General features: G+C 42.6%; 2 protein-coding genes across 2 annotated transcripts in view; one reads left to right on the top strand and one right to left on the bottom strand.

The window, feature by feature from the left end:
* Positions 1 to 3,031, top strand: part of ZNF518B (zinc finger protein 518B) — a 29,241-nt gene extending 26,210 nt beyond the window's left edge. Inside the window, exon 5 of the transcript XR_005599209.1 lies at positions 2,431 to 3,031. The gene's annotated coding sequence lies outside the window, so the exon portion shown is untranslated. The remainder of the gene's footprint in view (positions 1 to 2,430) is intronic.
* CLNK (cytokine dependent hematopoietic cell linker) overlaps positions 1 to 12,787 on the bottom strand; it is a 124,142-nt gene that overhangs the window by 12,858 nt on the left and 98,497 nt on the right. Inside the window, exons 15-17 of the mRNA XM_039542050.1 lie at positions 8,521 to 8,561; positions 4,129 to 4,262; positions 92 to 169 (exon numbers count right to left, since the gene is read on the bottom strand). Coding sequence (XP_039397984.1) covers positions 92 to 169; positions 4,129 to 4,262; positions 8,521 to 8,561 — 253 coding nt within the window. The remainder of the gene's footprint in view (positions 1 to 91; positions 170 to 4,128; positions 4,263 to 8,520; positions 8,562 to 12,787) is intronic.

The raw sequence follows: 12,787 nt of genomic DNA, 5'->3' as shown, positions 1-12,787 counted from the left end.
TATACACTGTACCAAACTAGAATGCTACATAGTAAAACCTTATTTTTCTCCAAGAGTTAAACCCATTGCTTTAAAGATTAGTGATACTCACGATGTTCTCCTGCAACAAAGCCTCTTCTGCTTTCTGACGATCAAATTCTCCGCTATACCAGTCATATTTATTTAAATCCTAAAATTTGAGATATTATACATAGTATATAAAAATGAAGTACAGTTTGCAGAAACAAGAGCCAGTGAAAATATACTGAATAGATACAGTTTGCATTTGAAGGAGAATTGTATTCATCACACGAGTTGTGGCCAAAATAATTACCTAGTAGTATAGTTACATTAAGGGAAACCTTTTTTTAAAAAATTCTGTGCTTAAAATTAGGCATAATAAATCTGTAATTGGCCTGATTTTCAGAGGTACTAATTGTGACACTTGTGCCAAAGACCCCCTATCTCAATTAAACACTGACAAATATATAGCTGGAATCAGTCTGGCTCACCTGCGTGTTAGTATTGTTAAAATGAGTAGTAGAATTATAAGACTGTGTTTAGACAATTGAATGCTTGTGAGTTGCTGTGTGAATTAATCTCACTTATAACATCTGTATCCCATACTATTTGAGTGGTTGTATTGTGAACCTCTGTGACTGTGTAAATCACCAGGCAGGAGAAAGACCTAGTGTGAAGAGCTGATCTTCAACAAAAGGTGTTATATCCTGCCCAACAGGATCCATCGACACTTGACGGACTATTGTGAACTGTTAACGAGGACAAAGGACTTTGTTGCTGTGTCTCGCTGCCCCATGAAGATGAATCATGCAAATGGTTTCCTCCCATCAACTGAGGGCAGGGGCAGCATGAGCGCGTGCTTGGGGTGGCAAGCCGCAGGGGGCGCTCTGCCAGCGCCGTGAGGACGGCAGGCAGCCTGCCTGCTGTATTTGCGGCGGCAAAATGCCTAGAGCCGCCCCTGACTGAGGGCATGGCTACACTTGCAGATGTAGAGCGCTGTGAGTTAAACCTGCCTTCGTAGAGTGCAGTAGGGAAAGCACTGCAGTCTGTCCACACTGACAGCTTCAAGCGCACTGGTGTGGCCGCATTTCCGGCACTTGCAGCGGCATTGGGAGCGGTGCATTATGGGCAGCTATCCCAGCGTGCAAGTGACTGCAACGTGCTTTTCAAATGGGGGGGATGTGGAGTGTGGGGGGGTGTTGTGTGTATGTGTGGGGAGAGTGGGTTTTTGGGGTGCTGAGAGTGTGTCAGCATGCTGTCTTGTAAGTTCCTCCCCCGCCTCTCTCTCACTCACTCAAAGCAAACAGTAAATGTTTGCTTTTTCTCCGAGCTGATAAGCAGCCGGCTTCTCCGAAACAGAGCTTTGAAAAGGCATTTCCGCATTCCTGCAGCCGATTTCACAATGACAAGAGTGGCCACTTGACTTAAGGGGATTATGGGACATTTCTGGAGGCTGATCACAACGCAGTACTTCGTTCACACTGGCGCTGCGGAGTACCAGCAGCACTGTAGCTGCGGAGTTAGAGCGCTCTACATGCCTTGCCAGTGTGGATGGGGAGTGAGCTAGGGCGCCCAGGGCTGCTTTATTGTGCTGTAACTCGCAAGTGTAGCCAAGGCCTGAGTTTTGCACCTCAGAACACAAGAGAGAAGGGGGATAAAAACCCCTAAGAAGAAGAAGGAATGGTTTCTCTGTGCTACTTGGACTCTGTGGGGGGGGTGGTGGTGGTAAGATTTTCTAGGCATAAGCAAGAGATCCCCAGCATCTTAGCCTGGGTTAGCCTTAAAGGACATATAGAGCTGTGGCTCCCAACTGGGGATCCGCAGCCCCTCAACAGATTTCAGAGGATCTGCCAAATGGGTCCACTTGGAATCGAGGCCTGAGCCCCACTGCCCAAGGCCAAAGTTGAAGCCCCAGCCCTGCCAGGTTTACACTGAGTAAGTAAAACAAAAATAATATTAATTTTTTTTTAATTTTTTGTATTTATCTTATCCTTTTGTTTTTTATATTCTATATATGTCTGTTTACCTGTATAACTATCTATCAATTTAATACAACTTTTAATCTACTGGATATGCAGAAAATCAGTTGTTGTGGCACAGGAGGGCCATCGAGTTTTTATAGCATGTTGTCTGGGGCCTCAGAAAGAAAAAGGTTGAGAGCCCCTGAAATAGTTTGCTTATTATAGAACCTTCCATTACCTATGGAAACTTAGATATACAATCAGGGCCGGCTCCAGGTTTTTTGCCACCCCAAGCAAAAAAAACCCAACAAAAACCGGAGTGCTGCCCCTTGAAAAAAGCCTCCCCAAGCTTGGAATGCTGGTGCCTAGAGCTGGCCCTGTATACAATGAGTTACAGTCTTATGTTTACCTGCTTTAATATTGCAAATTACGCTTGTTTCCTTCTCCTATTTAATTAATTTTTATACAGTTTATTATAGGATTGGCTACAAGCATTGTCTTTGGTACGAGATCTAAGTTGCAACTGGCCTGGGGTAAGTGACTCATTCTTGGGACTGGGAGTTGTGACATGATCAGGTTAAATATGACCATGTAGATCATTGTTGCTACCACTGTTTTATAATTGCAACAAATCTTGTACAAAGTGTGGCATGTAAGATGTCCATGGAAAAGTTACGATTTCCTGAATATGATTATGCCATTTGTATGCATGTATTATTTTTGTATCTAAAGTAATGAATATGAACTAGATACCTGTATTTCAAATGTGTTTGCTTCTGGGTAACACCAACAAGATATTTAGCTAGCACATTGTGAAGGAACTATTCAAGTTGAATGGCCCATCAAAGAACACTTCACTCACAATAGACCACGGAAGTTGCTTATCTACACTTAATGGACTTTCCTGAGAACGTTCTAATTAGAGTATGGCTAATGGCTTCTGCTATGACTAAGTGAAGCATGCCTGGACATGTGACTTGCCCATGTGACTCCAAACTCCATCTTGTCACCTGTAATTTTCCACAAACTAGAACAATGGGTTTCCCTTCATTTGGCAGAAGCTATAACAGGCCCTGGAAACATCTCCATTTTTTGCCTCTTTCCTGCTCTGCTCTCTGGATTATGAACTTATACTAATGGGAGCATTATAAGCAAGGGACTGAAGACCTTCCAATGATTTGGAAGCAACCAGAGACTTGACTTAAGCCAGCAGTTTATTCTGTCACTGCTACAAGCCTGATACAAGAACCTTGCATTTATTGTATGTATTTGATTCCTTTAACCATTTTTAACTCTCACCTTTCTTTCTTTTTATAAATAAATCTTTAGATATTAGATCCTAAAGGATTGGCAACAGCCTGATTATTGGGTAAGATCTAAATTATATGTTGACCTGGGTATGTGGCTGGTCCTTTGGGATCAGAAGCACCCTTTGGTTGATGAAATTGGTTTCAAATAACCACTCATCATTAAGTCTGTTTGGTTTTGGTGGTGATACAAGGACTGGAATACCTAAGGAGACTGCTTTTTTGACTTCTTGTTAGCCAGCGTGGTGAAATAGAAGTTTACTTTTGTTGCTGGTCTGGTATATCTTATGGATGAATAACCACCAGTTTTGAGGTGTCTGCTCTATTTCTCAACAGTTTGTCCTGAATTTGGTATTCTCAGTTGTAATCCATGGAGACACGATGACAGGAGTAACCTGAATATTACTGTGATTCTTGGTGTAAGCCATCTGTTACAAAGGTATGCTCACCTGGGTGGCAAGATAGATTTGAGTACGGGAAGGGACTCTCTGTGACTCCATATTTAGGCTATTATAACACTGAGGAGTTTATACTTTGATTATTGATTGGTGAAATCTAAGTACAGAATTCACAACCAATTTGCAGTTTGTTCCCAGATTCTTAAAAGTCTGCCCTAAGGTTGGTATTCATGCTCATGAGTCACTGCAAGCAGCATTACACTAAGCACCCACCATTTCCAGGCCACTTAAGTGCCTAGATAGAGTTAATATACAACTATTGTGGCTATGTCAGTGTGTACGCATACAGAATATACAGTGTTAAAATTTTTTTGCTGTGTGTTTGTACAGCAACCAGCAACTTCTACAACTACATCTGTTTGGTAAGAAATTGACTCTTTAATGTATCAGAGGGTTGTTTACCTTTTCACCAGGCTTCATAAGATGCGGTGTTGGCAGGTTTACATATATACCTTGTGATCTACATTCAGAAGGCTTGTGCTTTCCTGGAGATGGTGATCTCTCAATTGAACAGTTTTGTATGTTTAATCTGGATCCTGTAAACATAAATTAATGGGAGAAAAACCACGTTGTTCTGTACTTCAACCATCATGTAATTTTGCCAGCATATGTGCCTTATTGAAAATACCTTAGTGTAGTGTTTATTATTTGAAAATGCAGTTTTGTGATAACATTTAAAAATAAAGGGGCCTGATTCTGATCTGGGTGATACGGCTATAACTCCACTGATTTCAGAATCAGGCACAATTGCATTTTCCAAAGATTCCTTTTTACTTCACTCAAGGTTTATGCACAATGAAAGTCACTTGCAAATATTAAATATGTACTACTTATCTACAACATAATTTCTAAGGGCCCCATGGTCAAAACAGTGCTTTAGCAGAAAATATTTATGGCTGTCTATGTGCTATAAAGGTAACAAACCTTTTCTCACATTTTATACTGCTTGATTTCCATGGATCTATGTAGCCTTAGCAATGCTTGGTCTGGGGTACATTAGAGCCATTCACAATCCCACCATTTGCGGATACCACTTCTGTCCACCCATCCACAGGAATCTCTAAATGTTCAGGATCTCTGCTGCTCTACTTAATATGGGGCTTCCCAATGAAGTCTATGAGCTTTGGCTCAGGCCCTGTAGTCTGAGTTCAGAGAAGTGACATTTGCTACTTGCCGCACAGCTGGAAGGTATGAAAAGCAGTCATACATTTCTAATTTTCGCTAATCAGACAACAGTTAATGTACAGATAATATTGGAATAAAACTGGATTATTGTAACAATGTTTAAAAGCATATCATGAGCATGTCACTTATGTAACAGAATATTTTGTTTTGAAAAATGCCATGTGGAAAGGGGTACAATAAATGATTATAAGACAGGAAAAGAAAAATGTGATTATCTAGCTCTTCCATCTTTTCTTTCTGGGGTCTATCACGTGGGCCTGCTCTGTTTACCCAAGCTGTATTTCATTATATTTTATCTATCTTTCTTGCACTATCAGTTTATTACTGTTCTGACCATATTGCATGCTGGAATAATGAAGACTCCCAATCTTGAAAACAAGTTATATGACAGAAAAGTAATAGTTTTCATGTGTTTAAAATTAATGCATCTTTTGTGCAGGTATGTACCACATTCTGGCTTCTAACAGTATAAAATTTATTTTTAAAGACATGAAACAATGCCTATTGAAATCAGTCGGAAGTCTCCTATTGTCTATGCTGAGCATTGGATGAGTTCCTAAATGAAGTCTGTGAGCCAAATGTTTAAAAGGTCTGGAACCAGGCATATAATTTTGTGTCTGCAATCAATTGTGTGTGTCAAATTGTGGCTATGTCTATATATCCAGTTTGCAGCTGCAAATCAGGTCACTAGATACCAAAGCTCTGTCATTTGCGTCCACAGTTGATTGTAGATACAGAAGTAGTTGCTGCTTTCTGGGATGGGGGAAGGCAGCACTTGTAAGCAAGATTCCATATGCTCTACTTTAAATTTATTGTTGTGTGGAACTGAGTGCAGCAGCCTGGAAATTCTGTTGCAGTCTTGGGTAATTTTTTTTTAAATGCAGATTTTTATTGATTTAAATATAATTAGAGCTGCTATTAAAAATTTTTTTGAAAATTTTTAGTTTAATTTTTTTATTTCCCCACAAGAAAAGTTTGGTTTTTGACCCCAAAATGCCTCCTAAAATCCTTGAAAAAAGTTCACTTTTTTTATTAACACCCAGAAAACTTCAACCAAAATGATATTTTCCATAGGAGTTTGCTGCCTAACCTACTTAGTTAGGTGCTTTTGAAAATCCCACTAAGGTCCAGATTTTTAAAGGTATTCAGGCACCTAGAGAAATCAATGAGAGTTAGTCATTCGGGAGTTTTTGAAAATCCCCCTTAGATGCCTGTCTACATCTTTAGATATGTAAATACCTTTGAAAACTTGGCCATTAGGTCTGTTGAAAATGGGACTTAGGAGCCTAAGTCACTTAGCACTTCTGAAAATTTGACTGCAGGTCTAATAAAAATACATGAAATCATTGAATTTTTTCCTGGAGATGTTTGTTTTTATAGTAACTTTATCTTATGCAGCCCCTAAATTCAGTGTGACTCAGATTTTTGTGCTGGCAGTACATCAGTGCATTTGCAAAAGCAGTCAAGGGAGAAGATAAAGATTTTGGTAACTGGGTAGAGATAAGCTGGAGCATTTACCACCAGGCCCACTTCCTGCAAAACACAAGAACTGACTGAGCCCTACCCTGCTTAACTTGAGAAATCTGATAACAAAAGCTTGTTTGCCTGGTGCAATATTAATGCAATAAAAAGCTCTGTTAATTTGGTTTTTTTATTAATTTTTTTTATTAAAGCCACTTCATTCTTCTTTATAAGCAATCTATCTTCTGGTTCTTATACGTTAACCCAAAGACTGTTCATACATCAACTTGTACATGTAGAAGCAATACAAGGAGCTATTCCCTTTAGCAGGTGTTTGTGCCTGAAAGACATCTTGTCGACATTCAGCTAATTACAAACTGATAGTAAAGTCTTCTGCTTAGACAGTAGGGGGCCCATTCTTTTATAACCAACCCTGGAGAGTAGGTGATAGAATGTGAGCAGGGTTATTGTTATCTAGCTACCTAATTAGATAAATCTATGGCTCTGATCGCCATAATATCTGACTGCTTTTCTAAGGTTGAAAGAAAGAGAGATTTTGTTCTTTCTTCCTTGCCTGTGCTAAGTTTGGTTAGTAGAGGGCATTTTGTTTTTTTAGTGTGTGTGGTATTATGGGAACATTACTGTAAACAACAATGTGTACTAACCAATAATTAGGGGTGAGCCAAATAAAATTTTGGAGTCACATAAAAATTGGTCTTCATTTTACCAACACAGATTAAGGGGTGATAGTGAACAGCACGTTTGACATGTTTGCAGTGTGATTTGGCAGTAAAAAGGCCAGTGCTGCTTTTAGCAGCATATGAAGAAACTTTGTTTTCTGACTGGAGAGATGAGTATTTCTCTCTGTGTGACTCTGAGGAGACTGCTCGTGAATGATGCATTCACTGCTGGTAATCAGAACCAGAAAGATGCAGACAAAATTAATAGAACTGAACAATGCTGTCAGGTACTGGGCCAGCCACACATTAGACCACTCTTTATCCCTCTTGTATGTACCCCTCAGTCCACCCACTTAGACTGGATCTCTGGTCCTCCTTGTTCCCCAGCCATGTTAGCTGAACAACGCAGTTCGGGCTCCAGTTCCAGCAGCTGACACTCCAGGCCAGGATTCAGCAACAGCTGAGCAACTTACTCAGCCCCGCATGAGTTTGCAAGCTTGTCCCCCTTTGGGCAGGGGTGGGTGGATGGGTGTAAACAGTGTGTCCCCCTTCTGACCGGGGGTGGGGGAATGCGGGTAAAAGCATCACATCCCCCTCCCGGTGAGGGGTGAAAGCTGCACAGACCCCAGCACTGCTCCTGCTCTGTCTCTAGCTGCCTTGGGCTGGCTGCCCCAGTGTTTTGCTGTAAGTGGCTGCTCCGTGTGGGGGGCAGGCAGTCCAGATGTGCCTATCTTTAAGATGCAATACAGGCACAGTACAGTACTTGCTTTTTTTTTTTTTTTTTTTTTAAATCTCTGTTGATGCCTGATTGTTAACTTCCAGTTTCACATGGTATCCGCTTGACCGGTCAGTCCGTAACTCTGGTGTTTGTATCTTGGCGGTTCTATGTATTTCCCCCTGCCTACACCTTAATCTTTCCTTACAAGCATCTGTAAGTTCCCCTCAGCCCAGCTAACCCCCCTCTGTGGCTGGGAGAAGCAGACTGTACTGCTTTCATCACACTCCCTGTCCTTGTGTGTTGCCTTGTATAACTGTCATCTCTCATTGACGTTCCCTGGGGTGCCTGAGTTGTCTTATCCACACTTTCTCCTTTTTGTAGGCCCAGAGCCATGTAATGGTTTAGCATCTCCTTTGCCCTGAGCTTAGCCTGGAAAAGAGTAAGCTTTTTTTAACCTGGATAGAGCCACGTAGGGGGCATTCCCAAATAAACAGCTTCCTTAGTGTTTCACCAAGGACTCGGATCTGTCTCACTGTTTTACTTTAACAACCCTTTTTGGTCTAACCCCATAGCAAGTAACTCATCATAAACAAACACACAGGCACATATTATATTAATGAAAAATAATACAACTTCCTAGTAGCTATTTTCTAGTTCATCATAGAAATATTTGCACATATATTTGTGACACTAGGACTTAGCCATTCCTGTTTTACAGGGTTTTTTTGTATGGAATCTTAGGATTCTTACCTGAGCCTTGAAAACTTTTACTACTCAGCATACAAGGAGGGCTAGGAGAAAGTAGTAAATAATGTTAAGTGTGTGCAAATACTCAATCTGTTACTGATTGTGATATTGCATATACACAAAGACAAACATATGGAAAGTTTAAATGCCATTGAGTTCCATCAGGGATGAATTTGTATCAAAACAATCTGTTAAACATTAAGAATGAAGACAAGGAAAGTGTGAGATGAATGTAGCATGAAAAAATGTCTAGGTTTGAGCTCTAATGACTACGAAGGGAAATAGCGTTAAAGGTTGGTGTATAGGAACCACAGTCATAGAATCATAGGACTGGAAGGGACCTCAGTAGGCAGAACTGTGTAACTAGACCATTCCTGACAGGTTTGTCTAACCTATTCATAAAAAACCTTTTATGAGGGAGACTCCCTAGGCAATTTATTCCAGTGCCTAACTACCCTGAGAGTTAGAAAGTTTTTCTGAATGACCAACCTAAACCTCCCTTGCTGCAATTTAAGCCCATTGCATCTTGTCCTATCCTCTGAGGTTAACTAGAACAATTTTCACCCTCCTCCTTGCAACAACCTTTGTATTTGAAAACTGTTATGTCCTCCCTCAATCTTTTCTTCTCCAGACTAAACAAAACCAATATTTTCAATCTTCCCTCATAGGTCATGTTTTCTAGACTTTAATCATTTTTGTTGCTCTCTTCTGCTCTTTCTCCAATTTGTCCACATCTTTTCTGAAATGTGGCTCCCAAACCTGGACACAATATTTCAGCTGAGGCCTTATCAACATGGAGTAGAGTGGAAGAATTACTTCTTGTGTCTTGCTTACAACACTCCTGATACATCCCAGAATTATGTTAACTGTTTTGGTAACAGTTTTACACTGTGGACTCGTATTTAGTTTTTGATCTACTATAACCCTCAGGCCTCTTTCTGTAGTACTTCTTCCTACGCAGTCATTTCCCATTTTGTGTGTGTAATTGATTGTTCCTTCCTAAGTGGAGTACTTTGCATGTGTCCTTATTAATTTCATCCTCTTTAGTTCAGACCATTTCCCAAGTTTGTCCAGATCATTTTGAATTTTAATCCTATCCTCCGAAGCATGAGCAACCCCTCCCAGCTTTGTATCATCCACAAATTTTCTAAGTCCTGGTCTACACTACGAGCTTACGTCGAATTTAGCAGCATTAGATTGATTTAACCCTGCACCCATCCACACGATGAAGCCATTTTTGTCGACTTAAAGGGCTCTTAAAATTGATTTCTGTACTCCTCTCTGATGAGGGGATTAGTGCTGAAATTGACATTGCCAAGTCGAATTTGGGGTAGTGTGGACACAATTTGACGGTATTAGCCTCTGGGAGCTATCCCAGAGTGCTCCATTGTGACTGCTCTGGACAGCACTTTCAACTCCGATGCACTAGCCAGGTACACAGCAAAAGCCCTGGGAACTTTTGAATTTCATTTCCTGTTTGGCCAGCATAGCGAGCTCATCAGCACAGGTGACCATGCAGTCCCAGAATCACAAAAGAAGCTCCAGCATGGACTGAACAGGAGGTACTGGATTTGATTGCTGTTTGGGGAGATGAATCCGTGCTATCAGAACTCCATTCCAAAAGACGAAATGCCAAAATATTTGAAAAAATCTCCAAGGGCGTGATGGAAGGAGGCTACAACAAGGACCTGCAGCAGTGCCGCATGAAAATTAAGAAGCTCAGGCAAGACTACCAAAAAACCAGAGGCAAATGGCTGCTCCGGGTCAGAGCCCCAGACATGCCGCTTCTATGATGAGCTGCATGCAATTCTAGGCAGGGCCCTCACCACTACCCCACCCCTGTCCGTGGACACCTGCAAGGAGGAGTCTTGTGCAACAGGGATGAGAATTTTGGGGACAAGGAAGATGAGGTGGAGGAGGATAGCGCACAGCATGCAAGCGGAGAAACCATTCTCCCCAACAGCCAGGAACTGTTTATCACCCTGGAGCAAATACTCTCCCAACCCTCCCAAGGCAGGCTCACGGACCATGAAGCCGGAGAAGGCACCTCTGGTGAGTGTACCTTTGCAAATATAATGCATGGTTTAAAAGCAAACATGTTTAATGATTAATTTGCCCTGAAGACTTGGGATGCATTTGTGGCCAGTACAGCCCCTCCTTTTAAATGGCCAACCCAATGGGTGCTTGGTATGGGAAAGGTGAGCGCTGCTGTTTGAAACCATTCCCACATGTTTAGAAGGTTGAAAAAGCTGAACTTACTATGGCTGCCTGCAAGCTGAATTCTGTTGCCTGGCCCTGCATGTGTGATGTCTCACCAAACCAGCAGGCCCGCAATATAAGAGGCAAAATGCAACCTTGTACCAAAAGGACATGTGCTCTGTAATGTTAACAGCTTGGTTCACCGTGGAAGAGTGTACCCATTGTTCTCTAAAATGTCTTTTTTAAATACTACTCTCCCTTTTTTTCCTCCCGCAGCTGCAAATGTTTCAACGCTCCCCCTATCATCTCCGTCCCAGAGGCTAGCACAGAAAGGAAGGTGAAAAAAAGCACTCTCGATGAAATGTTATCTGAGCTCATGCAGTCCTCCCACACTGAAAGACCTCAGCAGAATGTTTGGAGGCAAACAATGTCAGAGTCCAAGAAAGCAGAAAATGAAGGTGAGGACAGGAGGAATGAATGAGATGAGAGGTGGCAGGAGCAAGATGAGAGATGGCAGCAGTGTGATGAGAGGGAGGTAGGATGCAATGCTGAGGCTACTGGGGGATCAAACTGATATGCTCTGGAATCTGGTGGAGCTGCAGGAAAGGCAGCAGGAGCACAGACCGCCACTGCAGCCCCTGTGTAACTGCCCGCCCTCCTCCCCAAGTTCCATAGCCTCCTCACTCAGACATCCAACATTGTGGTGGGAGGGGGAGCTCCGGGCACCCAACCACTCCACCCCAGAGGACTGCCCAAGCAACAGAAGGCAGGCATTCAATAAGTTTTGAAGTGCAGTGTGGCCTTGTACTTCCCTCCTCCCCTCATCCACCACCCCACCCGGTGCTTCCCTCCTCCCCCAACCCTCCCGGGCTACCTTGGCAGTTATCCCCCTATTTGTGTGATGAATTAATAAAGAATGCATGAATGTGAAGCAACAATGACTTTGTCTCTGCAAGCAGTGATCGAAGGAGGGAGGGCGGTTAGCTTATAGGGAAGTAGAGTGAATCAAGGGGGCGGGTTTTCATCAAGGAGAAGCAAACAGAACTGTCACACCGTAGCCAGGCCAGTCATGAAACTGGTTTTCAAAGCTTCTCTGATGCGCACCGTGCCCTCCTGTGCTCTTCTAACTGCCCTGGTGTCTGGCTGCGCGTAATCAGTGGCCAGGCGATATGCTTCAACCTCAACCCGGCCATAAACGTCTCCCTCTTACTCTCACAGTGACTGTGGAGCGCACAGCAAGCAGTAATAACAATGGGAATATTTATTTTGCTGAGGTCTATCTGAGTCAGTAAACTGTGCCAGTGAGCTTTTAAATGTCCAAATGCACAGTCTACCACCATTCTGCACTTGCTCAGCCTATAGTTGAACTGCTCCTTACTACTGTCCAGGCTGCCTGTGTATGGCTTCATGAGCCATGGCATTAAGGAGTAGGCTGGGTCCCCAAGGATAACTATAGGCATTTCAACATCTCCAACAGTTATTTTCTGGTCTGGGAAGTAAGTCCCTTCCTGCAGCTGTTCAAACAGACCAGAGTTCCTGAAGATGCGAGCGTCATGTACCTTTCCCGGCCATCCCACGTTGATGTCGGTGAAACATCCATTGTGATCCACCAGTTCTTGCAGCACCATTGAAAAGTACCCCTTGCAGTTTATGTACTGGCTGCCAAGGTGGTCCGGTCCCAAGATAGGAATATGTGTTCTGTCTGTCGCCCCACCACAGTTAGGGAATCCCACTGCAGCAAAGCCATCTACTACCTGCACATTTCCCAGAGTCACTATCCTTGATAGCAGCAGCTCAGTGATTGCGTTGGCTACTTGTATCACAGCAGCCCCCACAGTAGATTTACTCCAAATTGATTTCTGACTGACCAGTAGCTGTCTGTCATTGCAAGCTTCCAGAGGGCTATCGCCACTCACTTCTCAACTGTGAAGGCTGCTCTCATCTTGGTATTCTTGTGCTTCAGGGCAGAGGAAAGCAAGTCGCAAAGTTCCATGAAAGTGCCCTTATGCATGCGAAAGTTTTGCAGCCACGGGGAATATTCCCAGACCCGCAACACTATGCAGTCCCAATA

Source organism: Mauremys reevesii, linkage group 5 (assembly GCF_016161935.1).
Source record: "Mauremys reevesii isolate NIE-2019 linkage group 5, ASM1616193v1, whole genome shotgun sequence".
Classification (NCBI taxonomy): domain Eukaryota; kingdom Metazoa; phylum Chordata; order Testudines; family Geoemydidae; genus Mauremys; species Mauremys reevesii.
The sequence above is the reverse complement of the archived record's forward strand: the minus strand, read 5'-3'. Positions and strand labels throughout refer to the sequence as shown.